This window comes from Plectropomus leopardus, chromosome 20, assembly GCF_008729295.1.
Source record: "Plectropomus leopardus isolate mb chromosome 20, YSFRI_Pleo_2.0, whole genome shotgun sequence".
Classification (NCBI taxonomy): domain Eukaryota; kingdom Metazoa; phylum Chordata; class Actinopteri; order Perciformes; family Serranidae; genus Plectropomus; species Plectropomus leopardus.
Genome location: NC_056482.1, coordinates 28,320,891 through 28,344,898, shown reverse-complemented (window position 1 = coordinate 28,344,898; position 24,008 = coordinate 28,320,891). Strand labels below are relative to the sequence as shown.

Genomic DNA, 24,008 nt, shown 5'->3' with positions numbered 1-24,008 from the left:
TCAGCGTCAGCCTTCAGCGTGTAGGGAGCAGAAACAGTTAACAGGCAGCTGACGGACTGGCAGCGTTTGTGGCTCCCTCTGTGGTACCTGGGGCCGCCTGAAGGGGCCAGTATGGCTCACCAAACCGCTTCCCCGTTACCCCCCGCCACACCAACCCCCATCCCTCCTCCACCCGCGGCCCACCGGGGACCGCCGGCTCTCCTACTGTGCCTTCTGCAAGACCTGGCTTAATTTAATTAATGCTGTCGACTTTAAACAAAACCACATCTGAGCCGAGGAGAGAGAGAGAAGCAGGGAGAGAGAGGGAGGGAGCAGGAAATAGCCAGAGATGGGAGCACATCGCCCCGGTCAGATCGCTGACAGGATTTAATCAGTCCAGGGTTTGAGAATACTAAAAAAGGATTCCTTCTTTAAATGACTGATAGAAAAGGAAAATGTGGAGCTTGTAGGGAGCTGAAGATGAGACTCTTCACTTTCTGGATCCTCTAGATTAAAACTAAAATACTAAATGATGAGCTTCAGGTAAAAAACAAATGTGATTTTATGGTTGTTTGGCATTTTGAAGATTAGGTTTCTCACAAGTTGCTGGTAGACACTTTAAAAGTCTGCTTTTGTTTAGAGGACTGAAAATGATGTTATCACGACTCTGAGTGTGTATTGATGGATTCAAATAGGACATGAAATGTGAATTCTGGTTGCTTATTGATGTATATGTATATGTTTGTATATGTTCACCATTATCTATTGGTTTATTCTGTTTTTTTTTCCCCACAAATACATATTTTTCATTTTTTTTTAAAATATTCTAAATGAAGTATTTTCAATTCAATTTAATGTTGAACCAGGAGGATGAAATGAAGACGGACTGTCGTACATTTTGTGTTTTATGAAGTGATTAAACCAGCATTTGAGCTTGACGCTGAATTTGTTGAAGATAATAAATAAACTTTTGCTGGAGAAATCTAACAATTATTGATAGTTTTAAAAGCAAAGCAGGGAGCTTTAAAACTTCTTTAACTGTACGAGACACTCGTATACTAAATTCAATTCTTAAATTCTCTAAATTTCAGATTCTGAGAGATAAATGACACCTAACTTAGTATGTATTCAACATGGATATGTGCCATTTTGGATATGAAGTCACATTTATTCTGACAATTGACAAAAATTGTGAAATTTTGCAAACCAGTTCCTCTACAAATATTCAGTTGGGTTTTTTTTTTATTTTACTTTTGTCTTGATGATGAAAACAATGTTAAATTTAAGATGATAAAAACATATTGAGTAACTAAGTATAAATTATTTATTTATTTTTTATCAATTAATTATTCATTTATTATTATTTATTCAAGATTTATTTCTCTTTTCAAATGTTCCGAGTTTATATGAAAATATAATGTCTTTTAAAAAGTGAATTTAAATAATAATATAAATAATAGATGCAGTGTAAATTTCAAAAAATTGCTTTTTGATGAGAAAATAAAATCAGGATTTTTCTAGTTTTCCATTCAATCTAAAGTATTTTATATTTAGTCAGATGAAATTTGACTCTGCTTGATATCAATTTTAAAGAAATCAAGAGACAAACTTTGAAACACAAGATGATCCTGACAAATCTTAAAAATATTTAAAAGATGCGCCAGCCTTTAAAAATCACCTCCAGTTAATCCAACTGGGCAGAAATTAACAATTTATGACTATCAATGCTGTGTAAGCAGGTTCCACATTATTAAGGATGAAAATTATAATAAAATAAAACTTTTCATCAAGTATGTGTAAAGTGTGTCACAGAAATACTCAATGTGTGTTCATCTAAACATGTTAACTCTCCCTGGGTAAAATCACGTCACATTCACAGACTAATAAGTGGACTGTGTGTCACCATGGAGAGACAAAGTGTGTGTGTGTGTGTGTGTGTGTGTGTGTGTGTGTGTGTGTGTGTGTGTGTGTGACACTGGAAGAGAAAATAAAAGCAGAAAATAGCATTACAGAGACTAACAATTAACATTAAACACGCTCATGCTGACAGATATATCATTTTATTTCTATTTCCTTTAATAGCTTCATTTTCACTGTGTCATTATAATCATTTTTGGGGATAATCTTGATATATGTGTGTGTGTGTGTGTGTGTGTGTGTGTGTGTGTGTGTGTGTTTATTGTCTTTTCAGTCAGCATTAGCAAAGCTCTGAGGACGAACTGGAGACTCTATCAGCCCGAACAGCAAATTAACTAAAACAATCATATCTAACGGGAAAAAAAGTGCTGTTATACTCCCCAACACCAACAAAGAAAAACAACAGCGAGACGGCACTCTGCAACCTGCTAATGTTAGCGACTGATGCCTAATTTCCTTTTGATTACAAAGACATCCCACGCTCTCCTCTCAAGTGACGTTTAATTGTTTCTCAAAGTAAATCATCAACTCAGCAAACTAAATTTGACAAACAACAATAACAAACTTGCAGCGCAGGGAGACGGGAGGGTTGGGAGGAAAAGGGGGGGGAGAAAAGAGAAATGAATTAATTAAAAGAAAAAGACCCATCGCCTGCAGTGGATGTGAAACAGAGATGAAAGGAAACAGACAAGACTTTTTGCCTTAAATGAAGTGTGTTCACAAGCTGGAGCATATGGGAGGGCAGCGGCACAACAACAAGGAAACAAGTTTAAACACACCGAAATGAGACTTAAAATCTTTCTGCATTCATCAGAGGAAGTGGAAATGCAAAAAAGCAGAAACAAATAACTATGTCGGTGCTCCTTATGTTAGAGATCTTAAACAACAATAACACTCTGATATGGTTAAAACATAGTGAAGAGAACTGGATGCAGCACTGAAGGTAAGACAAGTTCAGTTGCACATGAAGCTGAAAAACTTTCATGCATAAAATTACCAACATATATTCTCATCTCAAGTCGTCACATATTGCCGCTTTTGTCATTAGAGCTCCACGTCTACATATTACGCTCTAAGAAGCCGTTACCAGGATGTCAACATCATGGTGGGATGACACTGCATGTGGTTATGTTTACGCAACACTTGTATAGATATGCTGTGTGGAGCATCCAAAATTTCACAGACACACGAATGTCAACTGTAAGTGCAATATGGCTGGAGGAATACAACCGCGTGGTGGTATATCTGGTTAATATTTGATGTATAATTTGAATTTTGCTGTTACAGTCAGAACTGGAACCAGACAATGCTGCATATAAATGATACGATACGATACGATACGATACGATACGATACGATACGATGCGATATGATACGATACGATACAATACAATACGATGCAATGTAATATGATACGATACGATACGATGCAATGCAATACGATACGATGCAATGGAATGCGATGCAATATGGACACCATACAATACCATACCACATGATACGATACCATACCATACCATACCATACCATACCATACCATACCATACCATAATACCATACCAAATGATCGTTTTTGGCTCAGTGGAAGCAAAATCAGGCAAGTTTCCAGATTTGCTCTAAACTAAAGCATTCCAAGAGGCATGGCGATAGATGTTAAAAACATTAGCAGGTTTATTTCTATTGCAGCCACCACACTTAGCTGTCATTATTTCCAATCATAGGCAACGTAGGCGTGTTATGCGAGCCATAATGGAAAAGCAAGCCCCTTAAACGTGGGAGTGGCCACATATGAGGGATTCTTACAGTGTTGTCACGGCACATAGATAATTACAGCAACCAGCAACTTACAACCCATCCTTTAGGGTTCGTGTTTTGGGTGTGAATCATGTCAATGAGGGTCCTCACATTTTTGGATGTACAAGTGTGTGTGTGTGTGTGTGTGTGTGTGTGTGTGTGTGTGTGTGTGTGTGTGTGTGTGTGTGTGTGTGTGTGTGTGTGTGTGTGTGTTCTGGCTGTTTACCCATAGCCAGTTTTCTCACAAAGAGAACTTTTGTTTTTGGCCACTGTGTGTTGCCATAGAACCACGCACAATCACACACACACACGCACACACACACACACACACACACACACACACACACACACACACACACACACACACACACTCTTACATTACAGGCATTCCTCTGTGAAGCTGTGTTTGTAAGCTGTGAGTTGTAGAGCAGGTGCAGGCTGGGCAGACAGAGAGAGAGAGAGTGTTTGAATGTGTATGTGTGTGTGTGTGTGTGTGTGTGTGTGTGTGCACTACTTCATGTCTTTAGTGACATTCGGTATAAAAACATCACAGAAAGTTAGATCATCTGTAAATCTGTGACGTCCGGCGAGTTCATCATCATCATTCAAAAAAAAACAGCACGAGAAAATTCTACTTTATACATCTGACCCTTTTTATAGTCAGTCTGTTTTACTCTTTTTTTTTCTTATTCAGGACTCCTGTCCCATCAACTGGTTTTCATCATCATCATCTATACATTTTATATCCTAAATCCAGCGAAATGTTTACGTAATGTCACAAACACACTCTTTTTAACTACTATACATGCGGAAAAAAATCGATACAGCGCAGTATTATGATATTTTGCTTGGCAATACTGTATCGATACATGGACACCATCGATTTTTTAAAAATTATCAATATTACTAATACAAATTAAACTTCGGGTAGCCTCCTAGAATAATAACATCAATTGCTTTTTCAGTCCACTAAATACATTTAGCTGCAATAAACATGACTGAAGTGAGATAATCAGACTTTATCTTATATAAAACAGATGTTGACAAAATTTTCCTTTGGGGAAATAATTTGCATTTGAAAAAGGTAATAAATCATAATACAAGTTATCCCAAACCTCATCATATTGCAAAATGTTTAAAATTGTAATAATATTGTATCATGACTTAAGTGTCATGAAAATATTGTATCTCTGGTGACGTGTTAATGAAAAGCAGACAGATTTTTACGGGTTTTTTGACTCAGTGGGGTTCTGTGGCCCTCAAACGGTGTTGCTTCCAGAAAAACTCGCATCCTGTGTTTTTAAAATACAAAATCTTACTTCACTGATATAACATGTTTGATAAAAGACATACAAATTAGAAGAGTGCTTTCAGGGCTGGATACTGGTTTGGCTTATAGTATTTGTCATGTCTTATTCCTGCCTTGGTTTTGTATTTTTTTACTGTATTGACCAAATATTACTATGTTGTCTATCTGTTTTGTTGTTGATATTTTTAAGTTAACAATTGTGGCAAAAAAGAAGAATGCTTTCAGTGTGCAATCAGAAAGTAAATCAAAAGTAAACCGCTTATTAAAATGCATATTATAAGTATATAATTAATGCAATCGCTGTTATACTATATTTACAACACCTTAAATAATACTAATATCAATATTTAGATATAAATTAATAAGTAGTTAATGAAGCAGATAAAAAGCTAAAAGTGTAAATCAGAGAGAAATAATTTGACTAAAACGGTAAGTGAACAGAGTTTATCTTACATATAACAGCTATTTGAATCTTATCTGTCCTAAATTTTACAGTGTTTAGTATCCAGTTAAGTTAATATCAAATTTCCAATTAAAGCTTTATTTTAGGATCCTATAGCACTCAGTAAACCAACTTAACGCCACCGCTTCACAACTATGTTTGAAATGTTTCCATTAAAAAAGATTCAGCTTCACTGATGCTCAATACACACACACACACACACACACACACACACACACACACACAGATTATATAGACTCAAGCAAAAATTTCCTAAAAATCTTTTTTTAAAATATAGATCTCAAGCTCAATAAAACTGTCAAGAATAAACAATAAAAATCTTCACATCAAAAGATTAAAGATTTGAATTTTCTTCCGAAAAGAAAAAAAAAGTCGAGGACAAACAGCTCTGTCGGCTGCTGAGAGCAGGAATGAAAACACATTTCAGCCTCGTCGTCGTTGGCAGCAGGTTTGGAGGCCGGACCATCCGAGGGAGAAAAAAAAAAAAATTCAGCAAAAGAGCAGGAGTCTCTGAACAGACAGCCGAACGCAGAGTCTTTATGGGACTGATCTGAGCAGCTGACGGGGTTACAGGTTCAAATCTCTGCAGAGAGGCACTAACAATGAATCTCATATGTGACTTTCTTCTACAGTTTTGAGTGCCGACAGGAGACAGTCTACAATAAAAACATAACTGCATCATTGTAGGATTCATGCAGTGTTTTCTATTGATCTGATAATAAACAGGCTGAGGGCAGAGTAACGTCTTATCTTGGCAGGTCATGTTTCTTTTTCAGGACATGTTACTATGGGATACTACGTGTGACTACATGTGAGTGGTATAAGACATATTCTGGGATGGTTTTGATGAGAAAAAAAGGTTTAATGTAATTTGAAATTGTTTTTTGACTTATTGTCTACAGGTCAATGTCATTCTAATAGTTCCTTTTATTTTTAAGTTGGGATAGATTCTGCAATAAGGTGTAATAGCTGCAAGAGTAACTTCAGTATTTTTCAATCTGGAACCAACCATTTTCCAAATTGCCAAAACGCTGCATTGTAACCACTCAGGGCGCGTTCCCACGGTCACTTAAAGTGCATGTTGTTATACAGTGATTTCGCCCAACACTTAATAACAATCTGAGCCTGTCAGTGGCAAAAACAAGCACTTTTAGTGGATGTAAATGATGGTGGAGTGGTTACATTGCAGCTTGTTTCACCTGCAGCGCTGTCATTGTTGCACTGGACCAATTTAAAAAATAATTGATCCCATTAGTCACTCCTGGTTAAAAAATACCAAATATGTATCTTTCTTAATTTGTTAGTGAATCCGCAAATAAAAATTTACACACTAACTTTGGATGTACCAACAAAATCTCTGGATACACACAAAAACATGAACGAATAATGAAGCTGTTATCATTGTCAGAACTTTAACATAATGTCCAAAGAGTGTTGTTTAAATAATTTTGGTCCTGAGCAAAGTTTTGAGCTGAAAACATTGGAACCAAACCCAAAACTGAAGTGATTATGAAAATGAACACCTGTCAGCAATCTAATGCTTTTTCAGAATAAAAGCCACAGCTCCAAACAAGACCTCTGCGCTGAAACTGACTCATGACACAACAGGACTGGCTATTCAAGCAGCTAAAAAAAAAATTGGACAAATTTCCAGAAAGTAAGAGGTATATAGCTACAAAGCTCTCTGTACAGTTTCTGCTCTCTCTCACAACTGATACTCGTGCCAACAAGCAGGCAGAAAGTGCCTCCGAATTTATTTTCCTGCAGTCAAACCACCTCTCCATTTCACAGGCGGCGGATCCTCTCCTCGTTCCCGTCCTCTTGATGTGAACGGGAGGAAGCAGGCAGGATTACTCACATCACAGAGGTGGAAACAGAGAGGGTTAGAGCGGAGAGAGGAGACGGCTCAGAGCGCCGCACACATGAAGGCAACGCGAGTACAGAGATCCAAAACCTGGATCACGTGACTGTCGACACCAGACTTTTAAAACCGTGCCGGTAAGTTGGTCAGACAGTAGTGTGGCGTTCTTGTACGGCACAAAAGTCCCTTTTACACTGCCTGTTCAAGGTGCTAATATCTCGCCATTATGCCGCCTCACTGTTCCGTATGTAAGTCACGATGCTGAGATAGGGGGACAGAGTTGTCTCACCTTTTAGCCGACACGGGAGATATAAAAGTACCAGAATGGTTTCTGCAGGACAACCCGCATGACTGGACCATGTGCAGGATGGGTGTGACAGTTTGATGGCTTACTATGTTTGGCAACCCACCGCAGCAGATTTAAAAAGCAGCCAGCAGTTAGCAGTTAACTCAGAGAAAGAGATCAGTGGCCGAAAATGTCTGAAAATTCAGAAACAATGACATCAACCAGCATATAACAGCAACAAATAATGATTGCTGTTGCCATTTTATGCCTTATTTGGTGTTTATAAAGTGCTGCCAACTTGTATGTTATATGTCACACGAGAGGCTGACGCTGTTAGACGTTGCACCTCATTTTCTTCCACGATGCCAGCATGCTGTCTAAAATCACACACTGGGTAAAATGCAAAGGATGCATAAAGAAGCCTTAGTAACCTTAGCAACATTTAAATAGGTGAAACCACAATCATAGGATTGTCACAACATGATACATAAACATATCTAGAGCAGCTGTGGCTCAGGTGGTAGAGTGGGTTGTTCGCTAATCAAAAGATCGGGTGTTTGAGTGCATATGAATGTTTAGGTAAGCAGTTAGCACCTTGCCACACTCAAAACATCTGCTGCCATGACTAGATTTTTAAATTTTTGGAGGTGGACCTTTTTATTAGGATTGCAACTGGAATGTATTTGCCACTTGGTGAAGCATTGCACCACATTCTCGGAGAGCAGAGTGTATTGTTGTCACAGATGGAGCAGCAGAACAACAGGCGCAGTGAAACTTAACAGTTAATTGTGTTAGCTTCTCCTCTCATCTATTGATCTGATTAGCTCTGACTGGATAAATTATCTACGCTGTGACTCAATCTGCTGCCGAAGGATAAAAATAACTCATGATTCACAGCAAAAGTCTAAATTTAGCGAGAAACGCTTGTAAGTGCTGTTGCGGAGGGCATGAACAAAACATGGAGAAACACAAAGGCTGCAAGTGGCGCAAAGTGCTGCTGTTCATGAGTAGAGCATCCACCAGAAGCTACTGTTGGATTGTTCTTTATCTCATGTTTAATATATATGTTTTTATGTGCAGGAATATGTTTTTAAGATTTCACTTTATGTGCAGTTCTTATTAATTTAGTGTATATTAAAATGTACTTTCAAATGGTTTCATATGTATTTCATGAATGCATGATAATTGTGAGATCAAAAGATTATTAGTTTTACTTTTATGATTTCAGTAACAATTATTATTTGTGTTATTTTTGTGTATGCAAGTGTGTAGTTTTCATGTCTTTTGTTCATCTATATCAGCTAATAGAGATCGTAATAAAATCAAAATCATAAATATAAAATCTGAATTATTAAAGTGAGCAGTGACTCTACCTGTAAGATTTAAGGTAGCAAAAAGTACATGAGGATTACAAATGCGTGGTACTATAATAAAGGTACTTTCCAGCCCTGGAATGTTTATTCTAATAGTTAATTCATATAAAAATAAAGCAACAGTCCCTTTTGTTTGACATCTTGTCTCTCTCCACAGGAAATGTCTCATCCTTCCACTTCACACACACAAAAGATGAAAAAACAACACCGACCTGTCAAACAAACCACGCTTCCTCCCTGCTTTTTTCTTTTTTTTGTAACACCTTTCCTCTCCTCTCCTTGTTTCCCTTCCTTCCTCCTCCCTCCTCCTCCTCCCCCTTGCTCCCCAGGCTGATGTCGAGGCGGAGGAAAGAGAGGAGGAAGCGGGAACAAAGCGGGCCGAGGCCACAGAAAGGCGGACTCCCGCCGAGCCAAAGAGGCGGCTGACACGCCGTACATTCAGCCGTCGTTAACTGGCGATTAATGAGGTCAGCAACAAGAAAAAAAAAACCTCTCCACATGTAAAACACCTCAAAGTCAAAATTAGAAATAAATCTAAAGAGCACCACAGCTGCTGCTACAGATTATTTTCATTATCGTATTTCATTATAAAGACATACACACATCTTCTGCCAGCGCCAAACAAAATATACATTCAGTTCACAGTCAAAAAAAACCACAAAATAATCACTACGAAATATTTTAGATTTTCACCTCTTAATTGACTTAAAAAAAATCATTATTGATTGATCAAATAATTTCACCAAAACATCACACTTGTCACATCACAAATGTGCAAAATGAACCAAAAAAAGTTTAAAAACGTGATGTAACAACAAAAAAAGCGAGGAACTCATATCAGTTTTTAAAGCTGCATTAAACGATAACAAACTACATCCTGCAGGCGAAGCAGCAGACGAGCAGAACACCAACACCAGGTAACATGAAGACGGCAGAAAATAAAAAGTGAAATATGTGAAGCATCAGAAAAACGTCCTGCTGCTTCGGCTCCCGATTCAGACACCAGCCGGGCTCCGGGCCTCACATCCACAGCTGGGGTCAATTCAAGCGGCAGTACAAGAGGAGCACGATCACTGATCAGATAGTGATGTTTTCTAACCAAATATTTGCTGTTTAGGGCTCAAACTAACACTGATTCAATGAATCATTTAGTCGATCAAATGCCAGATAAAAAAATATCTATAACATGCTCTCAAAGGTGAATGGTGACGACTTTGAATGTCTTGTTTCGTTCGACCAACACCCACAAATCCTTAAAATCTGAGAAACTTTAACAATCAAATGTGCAAAGGAGCTTTTCAGTAGTAGTTTTGTGTTTTTGGAGGATGAATCTTTCTTCTTACTTGAACAAAATAAACTGAGTTTAGTCCTTCAACCAGCATAGACTGGAAAGAGCTTCAGTCCAAAATGCCCAAAATCCCAAAACCTATTAAATAAATTAACTAATTCATCAAAAAATTGGCTACATCAGCATACTGGTCGAATGATTTCTTAATATTTTTTTATTTATTTCAGCAACACTTTATTTCACTTAAGCCTCCATATTTATCATTTATAATAAGTATATACACATGTAATAAATGGTTTATAACACTATCGCAGGATTTATTAAATTATAGCAAACTTATGCCAATTTCAAGGCCTTAAAATAGTCCTCTATTGTTAAATTTCATCATCACATGTTTATTAATGTATTTGTTATACGTGAAGACTCTGGGTGGAGACAGGGTGCATTTGTGTCCCCCAATTAAAATATATTTATTTTGACTCACTTCCAAGATGTTATTATGTGAATCAAAATATTCTAAAACTCAAACAAACAAAATAATAATTGTGGTCACACACAGTACATTAATAAACACTTGCATATATATTTGTGTTGTATTTTTACATTAGTGTGACATTAGAATAAAAAATTGGGCGTTTAAATGTTTTTTTCACTTGCTAGATTTTTTTTATTTCATTCAGAAGAGTATTTTTTTGTCAGTATTGTCTATTCTGGACTGAAACTCTTCCAGCTGATTCCTAAAAACAGGAACCGACAACAAAAAGCCGACAGCTGTTTGTTACCAGCTCAGACAGCAGCAGCATCTCCACAAACTCACAAAATCTGGCAACGTTTGCAGCTTCTTTTCTTCCACCACTCTATGATTTTTAGGACTTTCATCCATTCAAACCTTTACAAAAAAAACCCCCAAAAAACAGCTCCAACCAGCAGCAGAGCACATCGACAGGTGAGTCCAAAACGCCACAGAGATCCAAAACTAATCACTGACTAATAAATCAATGAATTAATTTATAAAAGCAGAACTGAGGAAACCAAAGCTGATCCACTTCATGATTTTATTCAGTTTTTATGTTGAGTTTTTAAGCTTCGTGTTTTCAGTCATTTAGAAAACATTTCTATACGACTGCATTTCTTCAGATTTAGAACAAAAGAGTTTTTTTTCTCTATTTATTCTGGCGTGAAACTCTTCCAGCTGATTCCCCAAAAATAGGAACCGACAACAAAAAGCCGACAGCTGTGTGTGTGTCCAGCTCGGCTCCAACAGCGGCATCGTCCTCACCTCGACAAATTCACACAACCTGGCAACGTGTGCAGCTTTTCTCCGACAAAACCAGCTCAGCGATTCCAAACATGCGGGAGCATCAGCAGCCTTTTCATCAGGCACACAGCAGAAGCAACGATAATACCCCCGAAATAATAATAAATAAAAATGTTATCACTTACTGAGGATGGCAAGCCGGGAGGGACCTTCCGCACTTTTTTTGTGTGAACCTCTGAAAGACAGAGAAGAAAAAAGACACAAAACAATACATGAGGGTTTCACAGGCCAAGAGGCTTTTTATTTCTCTTCTTAAAGGACTTTCTGGTTTGATTTGTTTGAATTTAATCGATCACCCAAAGAGGGAAAAGCGAGGCCACTTTTCCCACCGCCGTCGATATGTTTACAAAGAAAGCTTTCAGTGCAAACAGGCGCGACGCAATAAGACGCAGGAAATAAAAAGACAGAACACAAAAAGGACAGGGTTGATTTTTTTTTGGCTTTAATAAAAGGACATGTTTATATTATTTTTCAGGGTTTCTCTCAAGGGGAGCGAGGGAACGCTCTATTAACTGGGAAGGTGAGACTTTGATGGAAAAATGAAAGCATTTTTTTTTTTCTTTTTTTAAAAATTGGCCCGCAGTCATCGACATCGTCGTCGTCGTGTGTGTGTGTGTGTGTGTGTGTGTGTGTGTGTGTGTGTGTTTCCTCTCAAGGCTAACGCTACCAAGGCTACACCACGACCACTATTGTCCTGTTTTCTAAAAGACTTCCTTGTATTTTTTTTTTTCTTGCTTAAAGTCCCTTTTCAAAACACACACGGACAAACAGGATGGTGACACACAGACACGGACACCCATGCACAATGCTCGGCCTTCTAGAAAAGAAAACACACAGCGGCTCTGAAATGGGATCAGTGCGGGTTAAAATGTTTCACCAAGGTCACTGCAAAAACTTTCTATATAAATGCAAACTATCATCCAAACTATAGTGACATGCTGCTTCAATTCTGTCTAATACAGAAAATATCAACAATTTATAATGAAATTCAGGCCAAGAATTAAAAAAAAACTATTTGTTTTAACTTAAAAAAGTTAGTGTACAGACTCCCTTAAATTTGCTTTTATAAATTCAGTCAACTTAAAATTTTAAGGCAGCCTGTGCTGACTTTCTTATAAGTTAAAACAAAGTTTATTTTTTACATGTTGTTGTATCTTATTATCTTGGATAATATTGTGCTTATATAATCTGACTCTGAGAAAATCATGCGTGCATTTGTTACAAACAGGCTGGATTCCTGCAATTCTGTATTTTTGAGTCTCCCAAGAAAAACAATACATAGATTCCAACTTATCCAGAACTCAGCTGCATGAATTATATCCAGGACGAAAACGTCGGCCTGTTTAACTTCTGTCCTCGTGTGTCTGCAGCACTTTTAAAGTCCGGTGAGATGAATTCAGTATCTATGCACCCAGACAGCGTGTTTGCCTGCTGATCTCAGTCTTGCTCTGACAGTTTGTGCCTTTAAGACCTTCCTTTTCACTTGTGTGTATTCTTGGTGTGTATGTGATTTTTTTCATTTTGTGCAAATAGTTTTGCACGTTTAACCACATGGCTCGGGTGGTTGTTTTATCTTCTGTTTTCTGTTTTGTGTGTTGTACTTTGCCTTTTTAAAGCACTTCAGCGCTAAATTAATACTTTTTACTTACTTATTTGAGCCTTTTCTTAAATGTACTGTGTGCTTTTTTGCATGGATGAATTATGTAGTTTTACGTGTATTCAGGCATGGTCACTTTGTTTATTTGCACGATTTTTGCAGTTTTTATGTAAAGCACTTTAAACTGCTTTTGTATGATGTGATGCCATGAAGATACATATGAAGAGAATTGATTTGAATTTGGTTTCAGACAGATCAAGCCGGTGGAGTTAATGTAACATCGTATTTTAGATGATCACAATGCAAATAGAAAGAGAAAAAACATCTCAACAGATGAACGCTGCTGTTCCTTCTATAGTTTCCATTGTTTTAGAAATTTGCATGAATTAAAGGTGCTTGTATCTGTAAAAAAATATTATTATTAGGAAAATGATGCTGAAAATTATTTTTCCAGAATTTTAAAGACAACCTTTTTAAATTTGTATTTAATTTATTAAAAATAAATAAATTGATCTATACACCCTAATTTGTTTTTTTTGTTAATAAAGTGAGTAAAAAAAAAAAAAAAAAAGTACAAACTGTATGTTTCAACTTTGTCACCAAACACACGTTGGCCCAGTGTATGGGGTGCTTGATTCGCTGATGGGGATGACAGGGATTTCTAAAACTAATGTATTTAATGTATCTTTATTTTGTATTTTATTTGTCTAATATATTTAATGCAGTCTAATACAACAGCCCTGCAATAAATCCTAATGGTAATAATTTATTCACTTTTCATTATTTTGGAGGTTGTACTGTCTGGTGCTTTGAAAACTGCACAAAAAACAACTTTGCAACCTTATTGTCGGGAGATTTTACAAAAGGACTGTTGTATTACTCTGCATTTATTGAAAAGAGCATATTTATTAGTTTGATTTCTTGATCAATGATCCGCCCATGTACTTAAAAAAAAATATAATGCCAAACTCATTCACACTGATGATGCTCTGAGAGTTTTGGAAAGTCAGAAAAAGGCCACAGGCCAAAAAACGCTCGGAAACTTAACTCTTCATAGACATTTAGTTACAGACAAAGCTGTTTTAATGACACATCTGTTAACTTTCCCTGTGAGTTTATAGTGTTTGTGTAATGTGGCGTCTCACCCATGGCGTCCATAGGCAGCGTTCTCCTCCGCGGGTTGGAGCCGTAGTGCTGGTAGTATTGACCGGCCGGCTTGGTGGGCGACGCTGCGCCGGGACTCCCCAAACCCATCTCGCCACCCAGTATCGACTGGTCGAGAGACACAGACAGACAGAAACAAAGAGAGAGAGAGAGATTGTTAATCATGTGACCTTGTGACTCAAAGACCAGGAAGGACGCAGCATTTTTCACAAAGAAACTGAACAAAAAAACAAATTTGCAGGTTTCTGAAGAGAAACAAAGACAAGTCAGCTGTGACAGAATATAATATCACCTGACAACCCTTAAAAAGAGAATTCAAACATGACGATAATGAGAATAGGTGCAACCAAAATTGGTTTTCAGTGTGTTGAAGCTCAGCATGTTTTACGAAAAATACTCAACACAGTCAGATGCTAAAGTTTGAAACTCTGTCAGTAGTGTTGTTTGGAAAGTCTGACTTTTGTCAAAATTTTGACACTCAAACACAAAATCGATCACTGGAATGCTGCACAAATTTAAGATGTTGCAAAAAAGTTTGGAAAATAGCCAGAATTAAACATTTAAAACATTCAGAACGACTATATGCTGTATGCTCAAATGTGCTTAAATATGCTATGTGCTCAAAAATCTGACCACTTTTCAAAACAATGTCAACAGATTTTTGAGATTCACATTTGGTCAAATCATATTAAGCGTATAAATTACCGGCACAAAGCGGAGCTCTTTTGTAAGAAGCTCCATATGTCAACGCACTTTTCATGAGTTTAAGGTTCAGTAAGAAATGGAGAAAGAAAATGATTGTTGGGTGTTATTTGAAGGTTAAATACCGATGACTTTGAGTTGTTGGTGTCACCGAACCGCCAACCATCGGTATTTGGCGATATTTGACTCAAAAATCAGCAACCCAGATTTACATACTGCACCTTCAATGGAGCACTGTTTATCATTTCAAAAGTTTTTAAAATTGCCATTTTTTAAAAGATGTTATCGACACTGTCATCAAGTTATCCTTGACACTGCAACTACAACTGCACATTTTCTTTTCAAAATTAAATCTTGGCTGATTATAAATACTTATTTTTAAAATATGTTTGCACATGCTGCATTCAAATGTGCTCGCGTTTACAGTATTCATGAGAAGTGACCGTATGAATATTCCCCAGATGACGTACTCACCTTGGAAATTTTCTGAAAGCTCTTTGTGTACTTGACTTTCCATGTCATGAAAACGAGTTCACGAGTGTTGATGACATGTAATCTATTACTACCTACCCCAGTAAATGTAACACGAATGCTAAAGGAAGAATGATCTGAAATACTTCAGGATGCTACGCAAAGTTTTATTTTACTGCAAAATGTCAATATCAGAGCGTCATAATATGTGAAAGACTGACTAATGTAAGGATATTGTTTGCTGGTGTGTTGACTCGGATTATATCTGTCTTGTCACCAAATATTACAAAAGTGCCTGAAAAAGCAAACAAATCTGTCATTTGAAGTACGTTAACCCAGGTGTAACTCTAACGTGTCCAAATCTGCAAAAATACAACTCTATTGGGTCATGCAATGACATGAACACACACAAAAGTACTGCAGTATGTATATTTTATTGTGCCTCACGTTTATAGTGCATTGTGGTTTTATGATCTTTGAATTTCAATATTTTATAACACTGTAGGTATAAACGGAAAAGCCAAACTAGAGACGAGAGCTGAAAAATAGCTATAGACTCTTTGTGCAACACATCAGCTTCATACTCTGTATTGGAACTATGTTAAATTGCATCGGCCTGATCAGATAAAAAATAAATTTAATTCAAATTTAAGTATTATAAGTGGGACTCTTTCCCATCACTACCATCTAACGTTGCATTAGTGGTTGGAATATCAACCATAACTGCAATGGTGTTAATATTTAGTTCATATTTGTGTTACGGCGTGCATGCCTGTGCATTAGATTACATAAAAGTCAATGTATTACTGCCCTAAATAGGTTAATAGAGTAAACATATGGAAGTCCATGTGTGCAAATATTAAAATAAAATAATTTAATCAAACCGAAACTGACTTTTTGTGTGTGTGCGAGCATGATGTATGGCAGCATTAAAATTGAAAAAAAAAAATCAATTTCTAAGTTTTAAAAAGCATGCCTCCTGTCAAAATTAATTACAATTAACTAATCAAAATCCTTTTAACTATTTTTTTTTCGGATTACAAGACAAACAGAGAGACAGACATATAAATAGATAGTTCAACGTCAGACATATAAATAAATAAATAAATAAATAAATGCCTGCTGGATTTGACTTCGAAGCTGACTAACTTCCCAAAACTTGGCCTACCTCAGACACCTCAAACCGAGCTGATAACGCAAAATGAAACGGTGGCATGTGATGGTATTTACCTCCATGAGAGCGACCTCATGCTGCTCAGCGTGGAGACGTTCATCTCACGGCTCCACGGCTCAAAGTCTAACTTCTCCTCTCTGTCGCTTTTTCCCTCCTCTAACTGTGACTCTGTTTACGGCTCAAACTTAGCAAACCGCTCACACATTGTCCCGCTAATTAAGTTCAATGATTCGGCAGCAACAAGTGGCGTCTGGGCTGATTTGGAGAGAAGAGAGCGCAAGAATAAAAGACAGAGACGGATGGAGGAGAGTTTTTTTTTTCAAAGTGGCACAAAAAGTACGCAAGTAGGGAAGAGGTGAAAAAGAGCCTGCGAACCCCCCCCCACCCCCTCCTCCTTTAAATAGACTCCACCACTACTCCGTTAAAGTGTAGATTTTTTTCCCAGCTTTCTCGTTAAGTAATTAGTGTGCAGTGTGTTTAAAGCAGAGGGTGGAGGAGTGTGCAGAGCGGGGGGGTGGGTGGATGTTTTTTGAGCTAATCTGAATTCTGATCAGCGCGTCCGTCCTCTCTGTGGCTGAAAACAAGAGTTAGCTTGGCACTGCCGGGCCAAGGAAGGCTTTTCTCATGCTAAACAGGGCCTAAGTAGGCCAATTACAGGGCCAGCCTCGGTCTCAGAGCCATTCTCCGGCTTAAAACAAAAGGGCCCTTGTCTTAAATAAAGTCAGTCACACACACAGAGAGCGAGAGGGAGTCAGACACAAAGGCACACACACACAATCGCGCACCGATTCAGTCATCCTGTTCCTCTGTCCGTGTGTGTTTCAGTGTGTTTTGGTGTGTGTGTGTGTGTGTGTGTCGTCGGGGGTAAAAGGGGGTTCCCACTAAAACAAAAAGGGTCTCATTGATTGTGGCGCTTTTCTTTCTTTTCTGTTCTTTTCTTTGTTTTTTTTCTTCTCGTACTCGAACATCGAGCCAGGCCGGGCCAGACCTGTCGCCCCGGCAACTAGACGAGCTGGAGGAGAGACAAAATGCCCGTCTGTCTCTCTGTCCGTCTCTCTTTACCCGCTATAGTCTTACTGTCTCTGTCAATTTCACTTCAATATGCACAACTTGGTTATTTTCGACACCGAGGTTAAAGTGATTGAGGTGTTTGAAGGGTACGCCAGAAATGTAAAGTTGGGTGATTAACGGGAAAGATATACGAAAACAATGGTCAAAATCCGAGCAGCAGATTTTAGCCGTTAGTATCGATCAAGCTCCAATTACACTGGATCCTACATTTCCCATAATGCAACAGAATTGATGGCCACTTTCGGTCAGCCCGTTCTCATTCCAAATTTGTTAAAAACCGCCACTTTTGCAGTGTTTTCAGCATGAGAACGTGACACTAAAAGCCAAATTTTGCATCTGCATGACAGAACTGCTGTGTTTTTATACACCAGCATGGCTGCATGGCACCTGTTGTGCTTGTGTTGTCTAAACACGACTACGTGCATCGTCATCGCAACACGTGCATTTGTTGACATCATGGTGGTGCCATGACAGCAGACAGCAGATGTAATTTTTAAGCGTGATATGTAGACGTGAAAGTCCACCGCAAAGCGGCAAAATGTGACGACTCGGGATGAGAACATGTTGGCCTGGTACATTGCCACATTTTTTCAACACACGTCCTGTGATGAATTCAAAGTCCCGCGGCACAACACTAACTTCTAAAAGTGGTTGCCACATTTTTGGTGGATGAACTAGAACAAATATGGTTGCCTTTTTTAGACTGAAACAGAGCATTTGTGCACTTTTTCTCAACTCTGAATCTGTTAGTTACTTTTGTGTTGCTGTGCGTTTTGTGTTTGTTGGCTCGGCTGCTTTGATATTGTTTGTTTTTTAATTGTATTAAGGTTGTTTTAAGTACATTTATGTTGTTTTTTAGTATATTTATCACTGCCGTTTTTTAAATTTGCATAGAACTCAAATGCAAAAGCTGGTGGTGAACGATGGCGTGCGAATATTCAGAGAAATGACAATAAAATGAATCTTGAATCTAGGTACTTTATGTTTTGAGTAATTAAGATACTATGCAGCTATAGATTTGCTTTATAATGAAAACATGACAGAAAATAATCTTTAAAAGCTTAAATACAGTAAACAAACAACATTTTACAGTTGGTGTTTCATCTGATACTTTACAGAATTTGAATCCTAATTTGCATCACCATTGTCTCTAAAAAAGATGCTTGTGTGCAAATGAGCAACAATTTGATCTATGTAAAGTGTCTGCTTGTTCCTGCTGCTGGGTTCTTTTAGACCCGTCATACTTTTTACTTTATCTTCATCTTTTAAGAGTTTTGTTCTCTAAATAAAAACGTGAAGATGACAGTGAGCAGACATACATTTTTCTTACGTCTCAGCCATCTTTTGCATTTTCTGGATATGACGTTAATATATTTGAACCGTTCCCCAAACAGCTTGTTTGACGTGCAGGTGCATGTGCCGGCTCTTCTGAGACCTACAGTTACCCAGAACTCCCTGCTTTGTGTAGAGCCACAGATATATTTCTATGCATCCTCATAGGTGTGTAATTCCAGGTTCACTCCTCCTCGCTCCGTCTCTTGTTTCTGTTTTACTTTCTTCATTATCTTGTTTCATCTCTGTTTCTATCTGTCTATGTGTGTGTATCTCTCTCCTTCTCACACACACACACTTACACACAAACACACACAACCAGAGGTCTGTTTCTCACAGAGCTGACTGGGCTTCGGTACCCAGCTGCTCGCAGAGACGATATTAACTAAGATAGATTACCAGAGAGAGAGAGAGACACAGAGAGAGGTAAAAAGAAGCAGAAAGAGAGACCAGGGGACAAAAAAACAGAACAGGAGAGGAAGAGAGAAGATGGAGAGGAGAGAACAACAACAGACCAAAATGGAAGATTCGTCCAAAAAGTAGAAAGGAAACAGAGCAGCGTAAATCCCCCCAAAAATAAAATCTTTGGGAACCTGGATCAACATCAGCCTTTCACAAGCATTTGAAATATTTCAAATATGAGAAAGTTGGTTTGATTTCTTTCAAAAATATGTCAAAAAAGGCAATCAAAAACTTGGCATTAAATGGCCTGCAAACTGCAGAAATTAGTAAAAGTGACAAGAAAATGACCTGAAAACTCTGAGGGAATATCAAAAAACTATATTTAAAAATTATTAGAATTTTACATTTTACATTCTAATTCAGAACGCATTATTGTTTATTATTATTATTATTATTATTATTATTATTATTATTATTATTACATTATAGTATAGCACTTTTTCGGGTCATTTCCTTTCTATATATAACTTTTCCTTTTATTGTAAAAATTTTTATCTTGCAAGCTTATTTTTAGGTCATTTCTTGTATTGTTGCCTTATTCGCATGAGTTCAAAAGAAATCAGTACAGGAGCTCAGGTTTCAAAGGGTTAAGTAAGTGAGATATAATATGTTTAATGAATTATTGTTTATTGTGTTGGTAGGTGTATTTTTCAAAGCAAAGCTAAGCTGTGGCTCCCTGCTTCTTAACTTTATATTAAGCTTTTTAATCAACACACAGACACCAGAGTGGTATCTAAAGAAAGTAAACATGCATTTTGTTTCAGGGTTTTCACTTTAAAGTAAACAGACGGGGCATTTATTAGAAGTGAATATAGTTGTTGTCGGATGCCCTTTTTCAGCCTCCCCCTCCTCAGTTTCTGCCTCTCCTCCTCTGTCCTCATGTGACTGAAACTCAGATGTCATCAATTTCCACCATCCAAAATATGAGAGACGGAGAGAGAGAGAGAGAGAGAGAGGCAGGAAGAAGTCATTAATTACCAGGAAGTGCTGGCGAGGCAGCGGCGCACCTGTACGCCAGCTTCGCTCCAGCTGACACACACACACACGTACACATATTTCTGCACACACACTCCTGAGGGAGCGAGGCCCTGAGGCTGCTACCAGAAAGAGTCAAAACCAGCAGAGACAACGAATAAAACTGGCCTCACAGAGCCTGAACACTGTAAAAACACTTCACACACATCCAAGGCCGCAACATGACAATGAATCATTTACGCTGTTAAATGCTAACAATGTAATGCTAGTCTATCAGCTATACTTTTAATAATATGCAAAATCACTCAATACCTATATCGCCACAACTTTTCATTCAAATGCTACCGAAATTGACGCAGACGTTCTTTTGATATAAGACACCATATGTTTAATCGGTTTAGCGGTGAGCCTGCAGCGATATATCAATAATTTGTTGTAAACTTCAAAAATAGGGGAAAAAAAAGACAGAAAAACCTAAAACACATCATCATCAGTGAGATTCTTCAGTGACAGAAAACTTCTTTTTCTTCCATGTGTTTTTTTCATGCCATCTGCTGGATGTGAGAGGATGGCGGGTCTTTCACAGGGACATTAACTGCAGTATAAACGCAGAAATGTTCGTTTCTTCTTTTTGTCAGCGGTTGACTGCCTCGTAGTAACAGCTGAGAGGGAGAGTTGGTGCGTCCTTATGACAAAACCAACTGTCAATCCTAACTGCATCAGCTTTGATAATTTCACCTTTTGAAACCTGAGCAAATCGGCTTGATGTTTGTCAATAACATGGGAAGAAGACAATGAGCAACAAAGAAGAAATGACCTCAAAATTAGTAAAATAAATAATAATAAAATAATAAATAATAAACCCTGAATTAATAAAGATGTGTCACTGCTACAACTGCAGGTTGAGCAAGGCAGAGTTAGAGGTTCGATTTCCACCAGAGTGACAAAGACGATAAGCGTAACATCATCGACAAAGAAGGAAATATATGAAACGTTCAACGACCAATAACATCCAAGCTAAGGACTGATTACCCGAAAATATTAAAATTAAAGACTGAGACAGCAATCACGTCGTAGAACCGTCATGACAAAGAAAACGGCCAATCACATCAGCGTGTTGGAGTCTGAAACGCCAGCTGCTGTGTGTGTGTGTGTGTGTGTGTGTGTGTGTGTGTGTTTAAAATGATGTCAGAGCAAGAAAAACCTCGGGGACAGATAACAGCAAACACACACACACACACACACACACACACACACACACATCTGCAGTAGCACTTGAAGCGGCGAGGGATCGACTTGCCAATGACAACTTCCTCCATCTTCTAACCGCTCCCACACACACACACACACACACACACACACACACACACACACTCCCAATAACACACACTTCACTCAAACACACACACACACACACGAGGCAGTTCAAAGCATTTCTCCTTAATTAGCGTTCAACGCTTGGCTTGACAAATAAATAGCGATCATTTAAGAACACTAAGAGAGGAATCAGACAGCACATTACACCTCACAATATCTGGCAGCTTCCTGCACGCAATTAGAACGAGGAGAGGAGGAGGCGGTGGAGGAGGAGGAGGAGGTGGAGGAGGAGGAGGGGGGGGATGAAGGATGAGGAGGAGAGATGGTAGTTCAGTGGGAGGAAAAAAAGAAAGGTAAAGATGGAAGTAAAAAAGGGGAGAAAAGTAAGTGGGGAACAAAGGAGTTTAGAGAGGGAGGAAAGATCATAGGGGAGAGAATAAGGGAGGAGGAGACAGGAGGAGGAAGAGGGAGGGAGGACGTGAGGAAGGACACAGCTGGAAATAAGTGAGGACAAAAAGAAAAGTAGGAAGTAAAAGAAGTTTTGTGGTTAAAATGGAAATAATAGAAGGAAAGAACAAAGAAAAGGAAAGATGACAAAGACTAAAAGATGAGGGAAAACATCCCAATTCAGTCCAACGAGCATCACTTTTCTAGCATATCTAGATCTATGATAACAGTCATGTGACTTTACCCAAATGCACAAACTTATTTGATGTCTGTAAGACACAGTGGACCGCAGTGGAGCAACGCCCACTTTTTTAACAAGCAGCATGGCCGACCATGAGGAAAGGAGGAAGCGCAACGCACGTTTCAGTCTAGAAATCATATCGTTAAAGTAATTTGTGTTTTAACAGTTTTTAAAGTAAACAGGAAATGTTATATTATATACATGTAAAAAAAAAAAATCACATAAAAAATGTACAGCTTTACCCAGAGTTTTTAAAAAAATATCAGTCACTGGAGCGGACGATGGATTAAAAGGGATCGACAATTTGACTCAAAATGACAAAAACGAATACAGATAGATAAATAGTCATTTTCACTATTGGTTAAAATACGGTTTACTGCAGTTTACTGCACTGAAAAAAAACAACAACAAAAAAACAACTGATAGAGTGTCCTGATCAAAAAATAAATAAATTGCGAATGTGAATAACGTAGAAATCCATCACTGCAGCATTTTTAGTGTTTGGAACATATTTGAGTCATAAGAAAGGAGCCAACAGAGACGGGGATAAAAGGATAAAAGTTGAGAAAAAGTTACAAACAAGTTTGGGGTGAAGGATTGTAAAAGAAAAAGGAGGGATGGAGAGAATGAAAGTGAAAAGAGGACAGGGAAGATTTGGACAAGGAAGAAAGACAACAAAGGAGGAAAGGGAGGACAAAAGAGGGAAGACAAAAGCAGGAAAGGAAAGAGGGGAGTGCAGAAAAGATGGAGAAGTTTGACAGAAGAAGTCAAGCGAGAGGAAAAGTAAACGTGATGAAAAGGAGGGTAAAAAGGGGGGATAAAGGGAAGGGGGAAAAGAGGTTGAAGTAGAGGCATTAGTAGAGGAAAGAAAGGGAAAGTACAAAAGGGAAAAAGAAAGGAAAGAAGAATGGGGAGGAGACAGGAAGTGAATGAATGATGGATGGAGAGACAGATTTATACTTAGAGATGAAAAGAGAGATGAAAAGAAAATGAAAAATAGGCTTCCCTGCAGAGCCATCTTGAACTGATCGCTCCCATCATGCCTCAGTTCCAGCTGCCTTCACTTTGTAGAGACATTTTAGTCATTTATAGCCAGAAAACAAACACATACAGGAGAAATAAAACCTCGAGAACGGACGTTCTTATTTCTGAGCCGCGCTCCAATTCAAAACACAGCTGAACGGCCAACAACTGTACCGATTTGGTTCACTCTTTCTGCTCTCAAAGAGGAAAAAAAACCTTCAAATCTACTGTGCACCACCTGCTCAGCACCAAACAGCTGACAGAGAGACTAGCCGGTGAACGCAGCGGAAAAATTAGGAGCTAACGATTAAATATTTCCATCAGGAGTTGGTGGAGACCAAAAACAGAGCAAAAACAGAGTGAATACTGGATTCCAAATGAATTATGTTGCACCGAACCTGCTGAAAGTTGAAATAAAAGGGTTCCAGCGCATCTTTATGGTCT

The 24,008-nt window shown here is 38.1% G+C and overlaps 1 protein-coding gene across 1 annotated transcript in view; it reads right to left on the bottom strand.

Annotated features, from left to right (window-relative positions):
* The window catches only part of LOC121959979 (transcription factor 4-like), a 263,772-nt gene that overhangs the window by 106,505 nt on the left and 133,259 nt on the right, over nucleotides 1-24,008 (bottom strand). The window contains exons 7-8 of the mRNA XM_042509549.1: nucleotides 14,331-14,457; nucleotides 11,714-11,763 (exon numbers count right to left, since the gene is read on the bottom strand). Coding sequence (XP_042365483.1) covers nucleotides 11,714-11,763; nucleotides 14,331-14,457 — 177 coding nt within the window. The remainder of the gene's footprint in view (nucleotides 1-11,713; nucleotides 11,764-14,330; nucleotides 14,458-24,008) is intronic.